General features: G+C 45.9%; 2 protein-coding genes and 1 pseudogene across 7 annotated transcripts in view; 1 reads left to right on the top strand and 2 right to left on the bottom strand.

The window, feature by feature from the left end:
* Positions 1–491: 491 nt before the first annotated feature.
* HNRNPDL (heterogeneous nuclear ribonucleoprotein D like) lies at positions 492–10,275 on the bottom strand. 5 transcript variants are annotated; one of them, XR_010176993.1, is made up of 9 exons: positions 10,115–10,275; positions 9,585–9,753; positions 9,350–9,511; positions 2,425–2,556; positions 2,200–2,317; positions 1,938–2,114; positions 1,771–1,861; positions 1,287–1,390; positions 492–788 (listed from the first exon to the last, which is right to left on the bottom strand). XR_010176993.1 is itself a non-coding variant. In XM_063919943.1 (8 exons), the coding sequence occupies exons 1-7, from the start codon at positions 10,189–10,191 to the stop codon at positions 1,791–1,793; spliced, it is 906 nt and encodes a 301-aa protein (XP_063776013.1). In that variant the 5' UTR covers positions 10,192–10,275; the 3' UTR covers positions 494–784; positions 1,771–1,790. The 5 variants fall into 5 exon arrangements, 3 of the variants coding, with proteins under 3 accessions (XP_063776013.1, XP_063776012.1, XP_063776014.1); XR_010176994.1 differs by having other exon boundaries at positions 492–784; XM_063919943.1 differs by lacking the exon at positions 1,287–1,390 and having other exon boundaries at positions 494–784.
* Positions 10,276–10,814: 539 nt separating this feature from the next.
* The window catches only part of ENOPH1 (enolase-phosphatase 1), an 81,261-nt gene continuing 73,540 nt past the window's right edge, over positions 10,815–18,535 (top strand). The window contains exons 1-2 of one of the 2 annotated variants that reach the window (XM_063919945.1): positions 10,815–11,060; positions 14,990–15,091. In XM_063919945.1, coding sequence (XP_063776015.1) covers positions 10,980–11,060; positions 14,990–15,091 — 183 coding nt within the window. In that variant the 5' untranslated portion in view covers positions 10,815–10,979. Of the gene's footprint in view, positions 11,061–13,805; positions 13,842–14,989; positions 15,092–18,535 lie in introns of those variants that run through there. The other variant, XM_063919946.1, reaches the window with a different exon arrangement.
* On the bottom strand, positions 15,727–15,845 carry LOC134952106 (5S ribosomal RNA; annotated as a pseudogene).

The raw sequence follows: 18,535 nt of genomic DNA, 5'->3' as shown, positions 1-18,535 counted from the left end.
CTGGAGGAGGGGCATAGAGGGAGGAGCCAGTGCACACCAGATAGTACCTAATCTTTCTTTTAGAGTGCCCAGTCTCCTGCGGAGCCCGTCTATTCCCCATGGTCCTTAGAGTTCCCAGCATCCACTAGGATGTCAGAGAAAAGGGGGGGGGGGGGGGGTTATAGAATAAATAAAAAAATAATGATGGAATGAGAGGGAATTTGGGAGAGCAGTGGCAGCAAGCACAAGTGTCAGCGAGAGGGGAGAGAAGTGACAGGAAGAGGGGGAGCAAGCAGGCGATACGTTAGCATACTACAAGCAGGGGGCTCTGATGGGGTGGACCTTTCACAGCATTAAGCCTCACCCTCCCACCCCCAAATACCCATGAATTACAGCACTGCACTACCCTGCTGACAGGGCTCTGAGCCAGGCAGGCGGGGCTCACTACTGACGCATTGGAGGGGAAGCTACAACCCTGACCCCATAGCAGCGGAACCCACAGTCGTTAACGCCAGTTTTTTCAAATCCTTTTATTACAAACACTGGACATTTATGCCGTGAAAGTCACAAGGTAACGTTACAGTTTATAAACAAAATTCAAGGAACATAAAAACCACTGTTTACAGAATTGGGGGGGAAAAAAATAAAAATAAAACTATAAAGCCATTAAAAGAAAATTAAATGAGCCAAATACTATTTACAGCAAGACACCACTGTGTCCTGTACACAAGTCCTCACAAGAGAAAAGTTTTTATCTTAAACTCCCAGCCTGGATGAAAGTCCCGTAGTTAATCCTCTGTCCTGTCTACCTACAAGAAAAAGAAAATAGTTACTTTCTTCACAGTGGCAAGGTTGGGTACTTTACAAAAATATTAAAATCAGTCCTCTATTAAAGTTCCTCTAAGAAAAAAAATCATATGCACAATCTGCATTGACCAGGCATTTTATCCCCACTAACTCCATGGTGTCCTCTATGAACTGGCATTTAATTATGCACAAAAGACCTTGCAAACAATTCACCCCTCAGTTTATTAAGTTCCTCTGTCTGTAGATTTCACTATTTGCTATAAAGAAAAGAAGCAATCATTAAATACTAAAATGCATAAATCAGAATCGAACATTTTATCAAAATGGAGAGCAAAAATGATTAAGCTGTAAAAAGGCATCTGCTCTAAAACGCCTGTAAAAAACAATTTTAAATTGAACGTTAAACAGAGACTTTAAAGATTAAGAAGCCAAAGACTGAAGTGGTTTTTCCCCCAATTTAATCTTTACGCTGGTACATGAAGTTGGAAGAGAGACCATACCACAGGACAGCGGTTTCTGGTGTACGCCTTGCGCTCTGCCCACAACGTGCGACCCCAGAGATAGACGTGGTCAGGGTGACACACGGCCTGCAATGAAGTTCCCGCTGGCGGGTACAAACAAGGTATAATGTCAGAGTTAGAAGACAACATTCTTCTTTACCTTAAGTTGTACCCATTTCAGTACTTTACCTGGTATTAACTTTAAAAAATAGCTTATTTATCCATAGATCGTCTGGCAAAGACCAGAAAACCCCAATTTAAAAAGGACTCTGTATTATTTAAAGAGGGAAAAATTTATTTTAAAAAAAGGAGAGAGAACACATCTTTAAGTTAAACACTAACAAAAGCAATCAATTTACAAAAGGGCTGTTAAGGAAGTTATCAAAACATTTTTAAAAAGGAGTCCACACATTGTTTAAGTTATCTTTATTCAAAGTTAATTTTTTTTTTAAAATGGTTGAAACCTATGTACTCAAATACACACCTTATGTGAATCCTAGTCCATTAGTAAGGTTGGTAGTTATTTTGATGGTTTCCAGCGCCTCTTGATGCCTTTCCATATGTGCTTTGCTGACCTGCATTAAAATGATATATATTACTGCCACATCATGAAGTTAGCATAACACAAACAAGGTTTAGTGTCAAACTCACCACTGTAGTCTGTGTACCCTTGGTTATATCCACCATAGGTTCCATAGTTGTACCCAGTGTAATCATATCCACCATAATTATTGTAGCCACCCTGGTCACTGTAAGAGGAGTTGCCATTACCATAGCTTCCATATCCTTGATCGTAGTAGTTATTGTAACCCTGGTTCCAATTTTGGCCTGCCGAAATTGAAGAAATAAATATATTTGTTAATACAGAAGTGTGTTCTCTAAATTCAGCAAATTGGAATTAAGTGTTACAAACCTCCCCTGCCCCTCCCCCTTCCACCTCCTCGTGGCGCGGATGTTCCCCTTCCTCCTTTCTGCTGTTGCTGCTGCTGTTGTCTGTAAACTTCCTTGGGCTGTGCAACTTTGATCTCACACTAGAAGAAAGTTACTGTAAACATATGTATCTGGGGAACACATTACAGCTTTCTACTACAATTTATAGGTTCACAACATAATCTAAACAGTTATCCTCAAGCCTTACCTTTCCTGACCCAATTTGATGGTATCTGCTTTCCAATAGCTTCTTTACTGGCTCTTCGCCTGTATATGTGATGAAACAGAATCCTCTTCTCTCATTTGTCTTCGTGTCCATAGGAAGTTCGATATTTTCAATCTAAAGAGACAGATGTTTTTAGAACTGAAGTTACAGTTTGTAACAAACTAAGATAGTAAACTCCAACCCTCAGTTACTCCTTTCACACTGCACAAATAACATGGTAAAATTGCCAGGTTGAGGTGCGGTGTGTTGTGTTAGAGGTATGTTCCTATTTCCTGTGTTAACTAACATTGTACTTAAACCCAGGAATAAATAAGAATTTACTTACCGATAATTCTATTTCTCGGAGTCCGTAGTGGATGCTGGGGTTCCTGAAAGGACCATGGGGAATAGCGGCTCCGCAGGAGACAGGGCACAAAAAGTAAAGCTTTAGGATCAGGTGGTGTGCACTGGCTCCTCCCCCTATGACCCTCCTCCAAGCCTCAGTTAGGATACTGTGCCCAGACGAGCGTACACAATAAGGAAGGATTTTGAATCCCGGGTAAGACTCATACCAGCCACACCAATCACACTGTACAACCTGTGAGCTGAACCCAGTTAACAGTATGATAACAGCGGAGCCTCTGAAAAGATGGCTCACAACAATAATAACCCGATTTTTGTAACTATGTACAAGTATTGCAGATAATCCGCACTTGGGATGGGCGCCCAGCATCCACTACGGACTCCGAGAAATAGAATTATCGGTAAGTAAATTCTTATTTTCTCTATCGTCCTAGTGGATGCTGGGGTTCCTGAAAGGACCATGGGGATTATACCAAAGCTCCCAAACGGGCGGGAGAGTGCGGATGACTCTGCAGCACCGAATGAGAGAACTCCAGGTCCTCCTTAGCCAGGGTATCAAATTTGTAGGATTTTACCAACGTGTTTGCCCCTGACTAAATAGCCGCTCGGCAAAGTTGTAAAGCCGAGACCCCTCGGGCAGCCGCCCAAGATAAGCCCACCTTCCTTGTGGAATGGGCATTTACATATTTTGGCTGTGGCAGGCCTGCCACAGAATGTGCAAGCTGAATTGTATTACACATCCAACTAGCAATAGTCTGCTTAGAAGCAAGAGCACCCAGTTTGTTGGGTGCATACAGGATAACAGCAAGTCAGTTTTCCTGACTCCAGCCGTCCTGGAACCTATATTTACAGGGCCCTGACAACATCTAGCAACCTGGAGTCCTCCAAGTCCCTAGTAGGCGCAAGGCACCAAAATAAGCTGGTTCAGGTGAAACACTGACACCACCTTAGGGAGAGAACTGGGGACGAGTCCGCAGCTCTGCCCTGTCCAAATGGACAACCAGATATGGGCTTTTTTGAGAAAAAAACCACCAATTTGACACTCGCCTGGTCCAGGCCAGGGCCAAGAGCATGGTCACTTTTCATGTGAGATGCTTCAAATCCACAGATTTGACTGGTTTTAAACCAATGTGATTTGAGGAATCCCAGAACTACGTTGAGATCCCACAGTGCCACTGGAGGCACAAAAGGGGGTTGTATATGCAATACTCCCTTGACAAACTTCTGGACTTCAGGAACTGAAGCCACTTCTTTCTGGAAGAAAATCGACAGGGCCGAAATTTGAACCTTAATGGACCCCAATTTGAGGCCCATAGACACTCCTGTTTGCAGGAAATGCAGGAATCGACCGAGTTGAAATTTCTTCGTGGGGCCTTTCTGGCCTCACACCACGCAACATATTTTTGCCACATGTGGTGATAATGTTGTGCGGTCACCTCCTTTCTGGCTTTGACCAGGGTAGGAATGACCTCTTCCGGAATGCCTTTTTCCCTTAGGATCCGGCGTTCCACCGCCATGCCGTCAAACGCAGCTGCGGTAAGTCTTGGAACAGACATGGTACTTGCTGAAACAAGTCCCTTCTTAGCGGCAGAGGCCATAAGTCCTCTGTGAGCATCTCTTGAAGTTCCGGGTACCAAGTCCTTCTTGGCCAATCCGGAGCCATGAGTATAGTTCTTACTCCTCTACGTCTTATAAGTCTCAGTACCTTAGGTATGAGAAGCAGAGGATGGAACACATACACCGACTGGTACATCCATGGTGTTACCAGAACGTCCACAGCTATTGCCTGAGGGTCTCTTAACCTGGCGCAATACCTGTCCCGTTTTTTGTTCAGACGGGACGCCATCATGTCCACCTTTGGTATTTCCCAACGGTTTACAATCATGTGGAAAACTTCCCGATGAAGTTTCCATTCTGCCGGGTGGAGGTCGTGCCTGCTGAGGAAGTCTGCTTCCCAGTTTCCATTCCCGGAATGAAACACTGCTGACAGTGCTATCACATGATTTTCCGCCCAGCGAAAAGTCCTTGCAGTTTTTGCCATTGCCCTCCTGCTTCTTGTGCCGCCCTGTCTATTTACGTGGGCGACTGCCGTGATGTTTTTCCCACTGGATCAATACCGGCTGACCTTGAAGCAGAGGTCTTGCTAAGCTTAGAGTATTATAAATTTACCCTTAGCTCCAGTATATTTATGTGGAGAAAAGTCTCCAGACTTGATCACACTCCCTGGAAATTTTTTCCTTGTGTGACTGCTCCCCAGCCTCTCGGGCTGGCCTCCGTGGTCACCAGCATCCAATCCTGAATGCCGAATCTGCGGCCCTCTAGAAGATGAGCACTCTGTAACCACCACAGGAGAGACACCCTTGTCCTTGGATATAGGGTTATCCGCTGATGCATCTGAAGATGCGATCCGGACCATTTGTCCAGCAGATCCCACTGAAAAATTCTTGCGTGAAATCTGCCGAATGGAATTGCTTCGTAGGAAGTCACCATCTTTACCAGGACCCTTGTGCAATGATGCACTGATTTTAGGAGGTTCCTGACTAGCTCGGATAACTCCCTGGCTTTCTCTTCCGGGAGAAACACCTTTTTCTGGACTGTGTCCAGAATCATCCCTAGGCACAGCAGACTTGTCGTCGGGATCAGCTGCGATTTTGGAATATTTAGAATCCACCCGTGCTGTTGTAGCAGTATCCGAGATAGTGCTACTCCGACCTCCAACTGTTCCCTGGACTTTGCCCTTATCAGGAGATCGTCCAAGTAAGGGATAATTAAGACGCCTTTTCTTCGAAGAAGAATCATCATTTCGGCCATTACCTTGGTAAAGACCCGGGGTGCCGTGGACAATCCAAACGGCAGCGTCTGAAACTGATAGTGACAGTTCTGTACCACGAACCTGAGGTACCCTTAGTGAGAAGGGCAAATTTTGGACATGGAGGTAAGCATCCCTGATGTCTTGGGACACTATATAGTCCCCTTCTTCCTGGTTCGTTATCACTGCTCTGAGTGACTCCATCTTGATTTGAACCTTTGTAAGTGTTCAAAATTTTTTTTTTAGATTTAGAATAGGTCTCACCTAGCCTTCTGGCTTCAGTACCACAATATAATGTGGAATAATACCCCTTTTCTTGTTGTAGGAGGGGTAATTTGATTATCACCTGCTGGGAATACAGCTTGTGAATTGTTTCCCATACTGCCTCCTTGTCGGAGGGAGACCTTGGTAAACCAGACTTCAGGAGCCTGCGAAGGGGAAACGTCTCGACATTCCAATCTGTACCCCTGGGATACTACATGTAGGATCCAGGGGTCCTGTACGGTCCCAGCGTCATGCTGAGAGCTTGGCAGAAGCGGTGGAACGCTTCTGTTCCTGGGAATGGGCTGCCTGCTGCAGTCTTCTTCCCTTTCCTCTATCCCTGGGCAGATATGACTCTTATAGGGACGAAAGGACTGAGGCTGAAAAGACGGTGTCTTTTTCTGCAGAGATGTGACTTAGGGTAAAAACGGTGGATTTTCCAGCAGTTGCCGTGGCCACCAGGTCCGATGGACCGACCCCAAATAACTCCTCTTCCTTTATACGGCAATACACCTTTGTGCCGTTTGGAATCTGCATCACCTGACCACTGTCGTGTCCATAAACATCTTCTGGCAGATATTGACATCGCACTTACTCTTGATGCCAGAGTGCAAATATCCCTCTGTGCATCTCGCATATATAGAAAATGCATCCTTTAAATGCTCTATAGTCAATAAAATACTGTCCCTGTCAAGGGTATCAATATTTTTAGTCAGGGAATCCGACCAAGCCACCCCAGCTCTGCACATCCAGGCTGAGGCGATCGCTGGTCGCAGTATAACACCAGTATGTGTGTATATACTTTTTATGATATTTTCCAGCCTCCTGTCAGCTGGCTCCTTGAGGACGGCCCTATCTATAGACGGTACCGCCACTTGTTTTGATAAGCGTGTGAGCGCCTTATCCACCCTAAGGGGTGTTTCCCAACGCGCCCTAACTTCTGGCGGGAAAGGGTATACCGCCCATAATTTTCTATCGGGGGGAACCCACGCATCATCACACACTTCATTTAATTTATCTGATTCAGGAAAAACTACGGTAGTTTTTTCACATCCCACATAATACCCTCTTTTGTGGTACTTGTAGTATCAGAAATATGTAACACCTCCTTCATTGCCCTTAACGTGTGGCCCTAATAAGGAATACGTTTGTTTATTCACCGTCGACACTGGATTCAGTGTCCGTGTCTGTGTCGACCGACTAAAGTAAAAGGGCGTTTTAAAAACCCCTGACGGTGTTTCTGAGACGTCTGGACCGGTACTAATTGTTTGTCGGCCGTCTCATGTCGTCAACCGACCTTGCAGCGTGTTGACATTATCACGTAATTCCCTAAATAAGCCATCCATTCCGGTGTCGACTCCCTAGAGAGTGACATCACCATTACAGGCAATTGCTCCGCCTCCTCACCAACATCGTCCTCATACATGTCGACACACACGTACCGACACACAGCACACACACAGGGAATGCTCTGATAGAGGACAGGACCCACTAGCCCTTTGGAGAGACAGAGGGAGAGTTTGCCAGCACACACCAAAAACGCTATAATTATATAGGGACAACCTTATATAAGTGTTTTCCCTTATAGCATCTTTTATATATTTCTAACGCCAAATTAGTGCCCCCCCTCTCTGTTTTAACCCTGTTTCTGTAGTGCAGTGGAGAGCCTGGGAGCCTTCCCTCCAGCCTTTCTGTGAGGGAAAATGGCGCTGTGTGCTGAGGAGATAGGCCCCGCCCCTTTTTCGGCGGGCTAGTCTCCCGCTCTTTAATGGATTCTGGCAGGGGTTAAATATCTCCATATAGCCCCCGGAGGCTATATGTGAGGTATTTTTAGCCAAAAAAGGTTTTCATTTGCCTCCCAGGGCGCCCCCCTCCCAGCGCCCTGCACCCTCAGTGACTGCCGTGTGAAGTGTGCTGAGAGGAAATGGCGCACAGCTGCAGTGCTGTGCGCTACCTTAAGAAGACTGAGGAGTCTTCTGCCGCCGGTTCTGGACCTCTTCTCGTTTCAGCATCTGCAAGGGGGCCGGCGGCGAGGCTCCGGTGACCATCCAGGCTGTACCTGTGATCGTCCCTCTGGAGCTAATGTCCAGTAGCCAAAGAAGCCAATCCATCCTGCACGCAGGTGAGTTCACTTCTTCTCCCCTAAGTCCCTCGTTGCAGTGATCCTGTTGCCAGCAGGACTCACTGTAAAATAAAAAACCTAAGCTAAACTTTTATAAGCAGCTCTTTAGGAGAGCCACCTAGATTGCACCCTTCTCGGCCGGGCACAAAAATCCAACTGAGGCTTGGAGGAGGGTCATAGGGGGAGGAGCCAGTGCACACCACCTGATCCTAAAGCTTTACTTTTTGTGCCCTGTCTCCTGCGGAGCCGCTATTCCCCATGGTCCTTTCAGGAACCCCAGCATCCACTAGGACGATAGAGAAAAGCAGTTACTACCATGTCAGGTGCAGTGTGAACCGGTAACCCAGGTTGATGCAACCTGGGACCCGTCCCCACTATGGAGTAGGCAGCATGGAGATCTCATGGCAGGTCACACCCAGGAGAGAACCCTGTACCTTTTGCAGGTGTGACCTGCCATTGCGATATGAAAGGGGTAGAAGTCTGTTTTCTAGATACAGACATGCACAGGTAAAGAGATTTTGCTGGGCCTATAATTATGCCTACAAGTACCACTGATGGAAATCCTGAATACCTGACCTGTTGTAGACACTCCAAGATTGGTGTCGAGAACCTCTGCTATAGTTGCTATTAAGCCAGTGGTTCCCAAACAAAGGAGCAGATGTATTAAGCCTGGAGAAGGCATACAGAAGCGATAAAGCAGTGATAAGTGCAAGGTGATACCACACCAGCCAATCAGCTCCAATATGTAAATTGACAGTTATGAGCTGATTGACTGGTACATTATAACCACTTAATCACTCTTTATGCCTTCTCCAGACTTAATACATCTGTCCCATTGTCCTCAATGCACTCCAACAGTAGATGTTTTAAAGAAGATCCAGAGGTGACTTGATCAGTACTGCAGTTTTATTATATCTGTGCACAAGCAGGGATATCCTTAAAACCTGTTGCAGTGCCTTGAGGACAGTGTTTAGAAGCCACTGTATTACTCAATGTGTTATGTATTTTCAGTTTGTTCTTCAAGTTAAACCGCATTGTTAGTTTACTCTTTAGTTACATAACTCAGCTTGTGAATCCAACATAACTAGATGTAGTGTAGCCATATATGTAATTGCACATAAAAGGTGCATACACACTGAGCGATTTCCCCCCCCCTACCCAACGATGTCAGCGGGGGTGAGGTTATGGAAAGCAGTTCACCCCACCGTTCATGAAGCGGGGGACGCACATCACTGCTCATCGCCGGGGCATACACACTGGGCGGTTTTGAGCTGGAAGCAGCTTTTAACACCAAAAGTGAGCCGATTTTAGTTCAAAATCGCCTAGTGTGTATGGGCCTTTAAGGAGTGTTTTCTTTGAGGTACTGTACTTACATCTCCAAAGCCACCAAAGTAATCCTTTATCTGTTCCTCTGTAGTATCTGGGCTCAAACCACCAACAAACACTTTCTTTGGAGGCTCTTTGCTTTTTAATGCCTTTGCTCTCTTTGGATCAATGAGTTTCCCATCAAGTTTGTGTTCTTTAGTCTCCAGTACCTGCAGAATAAAATAAGTCGTTAGAGCTCTTGTACTCCTTGGAGCTGTACTTGAGAATACGAGCAGCACTCACCTTATCAACACTGACTGCATCTTTGAAGAGAACAAAGCCAAAGCCCCTTGATCGCCCAGTCACAGGATCCGTTTTAATTGTGCAGTCTACTACTTCGCCGAACCTGGAGAGGTACTCTGTCAGATCCTTCTTACTGGTGTCCCAGCTCAGGCCCCCGATGAACATCTTGCTGCAAGATAATGATTGCAGCACTGGATCAGGCACAGCGCACACCTACAGACAGGGACACTGCGGCCGCATCGGTGCAGAGCTGCGGGCCTCGCTCATGTGACAGCGTCCAGCCAATCAGCAGCGTGCACCACCCGCCCCGCCCCCCATGTGTTAGTAGCTGCCGCTGACGACATTCTCCAAATACCCCGCCGCTGGTGTAAGACTCAGTAGTCCCTACACCATGAAAAACACCCCAAGCATCGGCAGTCACCAAAGAAAAGCCGCCCGTACAGCCCGGAAACCTGCTACATCACCATAGCGACAGCGGCAAGAATACCCCCCCCCCCCCCCCCTTCTCTCCCTCTAACCCCAAAACTCACCCCTCATCCTGCTGGTTTTTGCTTGCGTTGATCTTAGAGCCCTCGGAGTACTCATCCATGTTTCCGTAGCCGCTCATGATTGGTGGTAGCAGATAACGGGACGAGAGATTCCTTATACAACAACTCTGCCGCAGCTAGCAACGGAAAAGATCGCCCAAGAGCCCGCCCTTCGCTTATATACAGGGAGCGGGAGCCAATAGAATCGCGCTCTCTTTGTGAGATCATGTGGGAGCGTTCGTTTACTATTGGCTGTCGGCGGACAGTGGAACGCACACGCAGCGGCCGGAAGCTCTCCCGCAGGGTACTGCGCATGCTCACACAGCAGCAGCAGCTGTACCGCGGCGTAGCTAGTTACTAGACAGGCCGGGGAGGGGGGCAAGACAATGGCTACCGCAGCACGTGAGCTTGCATGGAAAATGGCGCCGAGGCCGTGTGCACTGCAGCCACAGTTAACACAAGCTGATGGTGCTCTATAATGCATAGAAAGCGTCACACGGTGACCTGCAGCGTGCGCGCATATACATACACCCCGTGTGCGTGTGTGTAGCTGTATGTAGCACACATACACGGTGTTCTCAATCATGGCTATAATGACAGTGATGCGCACAATCGCGTAGCTGCTACTGAGGCGCCTGTAATTACCCCCCTTCCCCCCACCCGGCCCCAAGCCCAGCCTGCAGCCACTGGGTTAGTACCGTTCCGACCGTTCTGCCGCCCGCAGCTGCAGTAGGGTAGGAGTAGGGTGTGTTCCTGCTCTCACGCCCCCCTCGCTGTGTCACACACGCAGCAGCAGTAGGCCGGGCTCCGGGTACCGCTGCTGCCACTGGTGTGTGACTGTGACCGAGGCTGCTGATGGTGCACAGACATGCTGCTGCCGCTGCCCCCCTCAGTCACCGCGCTACTATTAGATATAGAGGGCACCACTACCCCGATCACGTTTGTGAAGGTAAGGGTGGCCCCCAGGGCCCCTCAAGCATGATGCCACCGCACGCTGTCGCGTTACACCATGCCAGTTATCGCTCTTATATATTATATATATATATATATATATATATATATATATATATATATATATAATATAATTAGCGCCCGGCAGCAGCTACTGATGGCTTCATTCCCTCATGTCCTTGTTTCTTTCCATAAATATCATGTAACCCCATTATTTCTCTCTCGGGATTTAAGGAAATAAAAATGGCCAGATTTTTTGTTGTTGTTCTAAATAGACCCATATGCCTTTGTCTAGAAATGCAACTATTAGGCAATACCTTTGATACTTTGAAGTAGTTACAATCTGATGCAGCAATTATGATACATTTAGGTTTTCGGAGTACTGACCATTGTCAGTAAATTACTTTCTTGTGCATGAGTGATTAGCTTCTGTAGGGGAAATGTGACACCAAGATATTATTACCTTAGAATTGAGCATACTGCTAATGTACAGATAAGTAAGGTGTGCGCTAATATTCCCTTTAGTATTGGCTAATTGTACTGTCACTGTTGAATTTACAAACACAGAAAACTTTAATTGTTTTGTTTTGCTTTCAGTGCAACCACTTGAGCTATAATTTCTTTTCCCACAAGGGCCCTTTAAATTAGTATGTGCACTTTGTGAAATAACATGTTCTAGGAAGACATGATTTCCCCAGCCAGGGAAAAGGAAGTATCATTTGTGGGGGTGGGTGTTCCAGTGCGTGAAATCACTAGTTCCATTCATTGAGATTTTGTATTAAAATGGTAACGAAAAAAAAAAATCCATACCCTGTATGTGTGTGTATATATATATATATAGAGAGAGAGCCTTTGTGTCTGGCACTCAATCCCTCCTCATACAATGCCCCGATGCCCTCCAACACGCGTGTAATGTATCCAATTCCAACGGCGGCACTCAAATAGGGACTTGAAGTAGCATAAAAAAGGAGACCACACTCCTAACAGCAAGTTAACGTTTCAGTTGTATTTTTCACAACTGGTTCTGACGAAAGTTGTGAAAAATACAACTGAAACGTTAACTTGCTGTTAGGAGTGTGGTCTCCTTTTTTATGATACTTCAAGTCCCTATTTGAGTGCCGCCGTTGGAATTGGAGATATATATATATATACATTGCAGGATTAGGATTATAGGGATCAGCAATTTGTACACAAAACATTTTATTAGATTTATTACAATGGGAATCCCAAACATTTTTGATTTGCACCTGAGTATCTTATTGTATTGTCTTTATGTCCTGGTGATCTGTAATGTCCTCAGTGAGTGGAATATAGCGCAACCTTTACTTAATCAGATCTGCCCCCCTGCCCACTCCTGAAAGGACCTGAGTTGTGTAAAGGGGGGTAAGGGGGGTACTCATGGGAGAGATGTGTGCTGAACGATCTTAACACAGACCGCTCAGCACACATCTCTCACCCCGCTCAGCACAGCGCGATGTGCTGAGCGAGGGGGAAAGCCGACGGGGGGGCGCTTACTTCACACAACGGTGAAGTGAGCGACCCGCTAGATTGAGCCTGCATGCAGCTCAATCTAGCATCGGCGATAGCGATGCGCGGGGCCGCGCATCGCTATCGCTGGAGGGCATACACACGGCAGATCCGTGCTTAAAATCTAAGCAATCTAGCAAGATTGCTTAGATTTTAAGCACGGATCTCTCCGTGTGTACCCCCCTGTACTCATGGGAGAGATGTGTGCTGAACGATCTTAACACAGACCGCTCAGCACACATCTCTCACCCCGCTCAGCACAGCGCGATGTGCTGAGCGAGGGGGAAAGCCGACGGGGGGGCGCTTACTTCACACAACGGTGAAGTGAGCGACCCGCTAGATTGAGCCTGCATGCAGCTCAATCTAGCATCGGCGATAGCGATGCGCGGGGCCGCGCATCGCTATCGCTGGAGGGCATACACACGGCAGATCCGTGCTTAAAATCTAAGCAATCTAGCAAGATTGCTTAGATTTTAAGCACGGATCTCTCCGTGTGTACCCCCCTTAAGGCAGAATTCTGTAGCCACAGACTGATAACAGAATAATTAAGGCGATACTGCGAATGTACGAAATGTGTTGTGTCTAAAGTGTTCCCATTTGAAACAAAGGGGGTAATTCTGAGTTAATTGCAGCAGCAAGTTTGTTAGCAATTGGGCAAAACCATGTGCACTGCAGGGGGGGGCCAGATATAACATTTGCAGAGAGTTAGATTTGGGTGGGTTATTTTGTTTCTGTGCAGGATAAATACTGCCTGCTTTATTTTTACACTGCAATTTAGATTTCAGTTTGAATACACCCCACCCAGAACTAACTCTCTCTGCACATGTTACATCTGCCCCTCCTGCAGTGCACATGGTTTTTCCCAACTGCTAACAAATTTGCTGCTGCGATCAACTCCGAATTAGGCCCAAAGTTCATACATCATTTTACACATTTCATAAAATCTTTTTTTGTCTACATTCAACTTTAGTTGTGACTCTTAAAGAATGACCTTCGTATAAATTCTGTGAAATTTAAGTAAGTAATTACATGCATCAGTGTGTTCTGCACAGTTGCTCCTTTGTCATTTTTATGATGACACCGTGCTACATAATACCACATAATTCCCTGAAGATATCCTCACACAGGTCATGATGTGACAAATGCAAGTGACAAATGCATATGGCACAATCAGATTTCCAAGAGTAAAGTGCGCTTGTGACTGCAGGGCAAGCCAGAAATCAATGGACAGATGGCATGTAAAGATAATGGGGTAAAACTGCTAAATCTTAACTTAAAATAGCAAATATATATTGCTGGTTTGGAAGTTTATTGTACAAACTAAAATAATGTTGCCTGTCTACCTTCAAAATGACAGTAATTCCCAATAATAATCAGGTGAAATGTGAGTGCATCATTTTTTGCCATATTGGTAAATGCAGTTGGAAGGTGTCCACAGCCTTTGTGTGTATTTGGCCTTTGTGTGCATTTAGCGCCTATGCACAATAGAAGGCCTCAGTAATGCTGCAAGGGGTCTGGCTGCTGGGCCCATGCACACAACAGCCTGAACAACCACAAAATGGCTAAAATAGATGCTGATCCTGTCAATCAGAGTTAAAGGTAGCTAGCAAATCAGTCATTTATTATCTGTATTGTATATAACAGCCATCTCTGCAGCTTATTATTCCCAAGCACCGCCTTTCTACTGATTTATATGTGACTTGCTCATTAATTAGGAGCGACACCTATGATTTACACAGGGATATTATAGCAGATGTGTGTATATGTGTTTATGTATATATTTATATGTTCCACCAGTCTCATATTATTACTATTTTTTTTTTTTTACATTTGTTAGCTTGTTGAATGAAAGCACTTTATTTTTGAACCAATTTACATTTTAATGAACCACAAATATATGATTTTACAAAATAACTGTAAGATCATGTTTGACCCTTTCTGGTAAGTTTCTGCTCGCCAGCTCGGGAGGGGGGGGGGGGCTGTGAGCAGAAATGTCAGCGCCGGTAGCTTTGTGCGCCCGAATGGTACAACAATTGATTGCTCTATCGGGCGCTGTCTAGTGGCCACTGGTGCGAAAAACACTTTAATTCCCCCGTGTAGGTGAGGAGCAGCGTTAGCCTTTTATTTATATATAGAGAGAGAGATTTTTTATGATCAGTATTTTATATAAAAGATGTTTGTACTTGACTGAATACCTTATTTTTAACATTGATAGTTCATGTGTAATTAATAAAACTGCCAATTTTTACCTTTCTATACTGTTAATGTAGTCTTGCTTATGTTAAAAAAGTGCACTGATTTTTTTAGTTATTATTATTACTAAGCCTAATTGCTATATTATTCAACCTTTTTTGACATTTACCCCAATGTAAAATCATCTGTTGTGTTATTTTCCCACAGGACATTTTGTTTCCTTATATTCATGACAATGTTGAAGAATATTTGCAGAAACACTGGCAAGAAGAAGAGTGCCAGGAGGATGTTCGGCAGCTAAGATTACAGGTTAGACAATAATTATTATATGGCACACTGAAAAGAAGAAAAAATGGCTTGCAGAAGACTCTTGTGTGGGTGCACTCTTGTGTTTATTTGGTTAGATAGATGAATATTAAAACTTAACGTTTATTAATTTCAGAATTTAAGATTAATCCACACTCTCAAAATCCACCAAGGTTAATTGGTAAAGATATGCATATATATAGACAAATTACACACATATATATTTAAGGTAAATAAATGCAAAACAGATTAAGTAAATAAGTAAAAAAATTGGAAATGTTCTGGTTAGTCTATCCTAATAGACTTGTAGGGTGATGTAGACACTGTAGCTCTACAACCAACTTCTATCCAACCAGCACAAGCAATGCTTGTTTTAATGAGACCTCATTGGGTCATTTTCGAACGGACTACTAGTATCAGGAGTATAGATCCTATTACCAATATGTGTCCATGCAGTTAAAGCCCTCTATATTATTTCATGGTTATATATTGTTTGGTGTGCTTAATAAAATTGCCCTAGGTCATTGGGAACAGAAAGGTTGGGAGAAAAAAGGGGAGAGAGAAGAAAGAGAGAAAAAAACAAGAAAAGAAGAAAATTGTGGTGATCCTGCTGTTGGTGTATAGTCGAGATAGGTCACGAATTACAACACCAGGTATTCTCGGGGGGTCCCCCCTACAGATACTGACCCAGCCCACCACCGCTTCGCCTCCGAGATCAGACGGGATCGGGCTCTACCGGTGGGGTGTGGTAGTAAAATGTTGGACACAAATTAGCCGACTCACCAATGAGTGTGCACCTAATAAAGATTTTTAGAAGGAGAGAAAGTCACTGATCTGCTGTCTACGTTAGACATAGGGTTAACTCTATGAATCATAGATGAGAGTCCACAGAGAAATTTTAAAAGATGGTAGGTGAAAGAGATAGGAAAAAGTAGAAAAAAATTGATGAGTACTCTGTAAGTGTACAGCACCACTGAGCTCAGCTAGCAGGCTCCCTGGGGACCCACAGGCTGTTGTCGGAGAATGGGGGAACAGTTAAGGTGGATCATCATTGCTGTCTGTCTCAGGTCGCGGTTCTCTGACCACACTAGTCCACCAGGGCAAACAAATACTGGCGCTGGGGTATTTTTAGAGGCCAGTGGTCCCTAGATGTTAACATCAGCAAAGGTGGTCACCTCTCCCCCGCAGCCCCTCCTCGCCTCTGAGCTGCTCCTCCTTCACCCTCCTCCCACCCAAAGATGCTCAGCTGCCATTTACATAACCATGCTTAACGGTGGTATTCATGTGACCGGTGGACAGGAGACCGACGGTCACATGCCCTCCTCCAACATCCCACCCCCTCACTATCCCTACGGCCGACCAACAGGGACTATTTCCACTCATGAATAGAACCCGTGTTGCAACCGAGCCCGCAGCGTGGCAAGCTCAGCGAGACTGCAGGGGCTTGCTGCACTCAACCCCTACCCCGCTGGGATCCTGGCATCGGTATGCTGCCGGGATCCCAGTGTCAGTATGCTGACTGGTGGTCAGCCATGCTACACCCTCTGGGAACGTTGGATCCAGTCTCCCTCTATATCTCTCCCAAGGGCCAGGTTATACAGCGCTAAACCCTTCCAGCCGCTGCCCGTTGCAATTGTATATTTGTATATGCATTGTATGTGACTTGTGCTAGCTCTGCTGTCTGATTTTCTCACTGTCACTTATAACTGTCCCTTCTATTCTTACAGCCCAGTATACAGGTGTATAGGGGTTCACAGTAGTTCACTTTTACAACGTATTTGCAAAGGGTGTCACATTGCTATACTTGCTACCCACTTATTATTGTGCTAAAGTGTGCTATACTGTTACTGCTGCTACAGTATGTCTTCCAAAGGCAAGGGTAACAAGGAGGCTGCTGCTCCTATGCTGGCCTCATGCAAGTCCTGTTCAGCAGGATTATCTCCTCAGGACACTGTACAGGATGGCCTGTGTGCATATTGCTATATTCCACCTAACCAGCCTGCCCCACCAGCTCCTGTTCAGGTTCCCCCATGGTTGTCTTTCTTTTCACAGGTTTTGTTGCAGATAGCAGACCGCTTAGCAGCTCCCACTTTGCTTCCCCCTATGGGATTCCCACAGCAGTTACAACCTGCTTTACCAGTCCCCTCTATGCCTCCTCCCTGGGTGGATGAACTTTCTCGCTCAGTGTAGAATCTGGCTCAGACTTCTGCCGCCTTTTAGCAGATGTTACAGGGTGACAGACCCTTAGCCGCCAAAGCACATAGGCATACAGTTCTATCTTCACAGTCTACACAGCTTTCAGATTCTGATGTATCCTCTGGGGAGGCATATGAGGCAGGTGTCTTTCTTCCTTAGTCCCCCTCAGGAGAAGAGGAACGTCCTTCTACAGTGGATGTACCTGCGCTAGTTCGGGTGGTCTATTTTGGATATAGAGAATGAGGAGCCAGCTCCTAAGCTAAAAACTCCGGTATTCAAACACCAGAAGGTTGTTAAGGCTGAATTCCCTCAAGCAGATCAGCTCACTGACCTCATCTGTGAAGCATGGAGTACCAATACCAGGGAACAGCTGTCCCACATCTCCCATATCAGGGAAGCAGCCTCCTACTTAGGTGAAGCCGCTTTGGATACTGGTTTCCTAGCTAATTCGGTGGTCGCCCGCAGAATCATCTAGCTATGCTCTTGGAAAGCAGACATTGACTCCAAGAAGGCCCTCGAATCCCTGCCCTACACTGGAGATACTCTGTTTGGTGTAGAATTGGACAATATAGTGGCTACTCTAGCAGACTCTAAATTTGCTTTCCTGCCCTCAGCAACTACCCCGAAGCCTCGGACATCCTCCTTCGATCCTTTCACCCTCAAGGGAAAGCTAAAGGACAGTCCTTCCCTCGGTGGTCTACTTCCACTAAGGCCTCCAAGCCCTGTGCTAAATAGGCTTGGGCTACTAGACGTCCAGCCACCAAGTCTGACGACAAACCCTCCACCTGATGGCGCGGGCCTCCTCCTGGGGGATACTAGGGTGGGAGGCAGATTTTTACAGTTCGTAGAGTTCTGGCATCGTACCACAACAGACGCCTGGGTGCAAGAAATGGTCTGTCGGGTACGCTCTCACATTCCTGAGGCCCTCCCCTCCAGCAGTTCTATTATCCAGGCCTTCCAACAGACCCGGTCAAAGCCCTGGCCCTCCAGATGGCCATTCAGTCTCTGCTGCACTCAGGGGTAATAATCCTTGTCCCTTTGGCACATCGAGGGATGGGTTTTTACTCTACTCCTTTCTTGGTTCAGAAACCCAATGGGTCTCATCTACCTTATCTGAGTGCCGAGGTTTCGTATGGTAACCCTCTGCTCCATTATCCTAGCAATGGAGCCTGGGAACTTTATGGTGTCTCTGGACATTCAGGATGCCTACCTGCATGTGCCCATAGCACCCACTCATCAACAGTTTCTCCT

The sequence above is a fragment of the Pseudophryne corroboree genome, chromosome 1, assembly GCF_028390025.1.
Source record: "Pseudophryne corroboree isolate aPseCor3 chromosome 1, aPseCor3.hap2, whole genome shotgun sequence".
Classification (NCBI taxonomy): Eukaryota; Metazoa; Chordata; class Amphibia; order Anura; family Myobatrachidae; genus Pseudophryne; species Pseudophryne corroboree.
The sequence above is the reverse complement of the archived record's forward strand: the minus strand, read 5'-3'. Positions and strand labels throughout refer to the sequence as shown.

Excerpts from the sequence above, each read along its gene's own strand:
- HNRNPDL (XM_063919943.1), bottom strand. The coding sequence starts at position 10,191 with ATGAGCGGCTACGGAAACATGGATGAGTACTCCGAGGGCTCTAAGATC. Across the intron at positions 2,318-2,424 it reads ATCAAATTGGGTCAGGAAAG|TGTGAGATCAAAGTTGCACA; the intron begins GTAAGGCTTGAG and ends ACTTTCTTCTAG. Across the intron at positions 2,115-2,199 it reads AAGGGGGAGGGGCAGGGGAG|GCCAAAATTGGAACCAGGGT; the intron begins GTTTGTAACACT and ends CAATTTCGGCAG.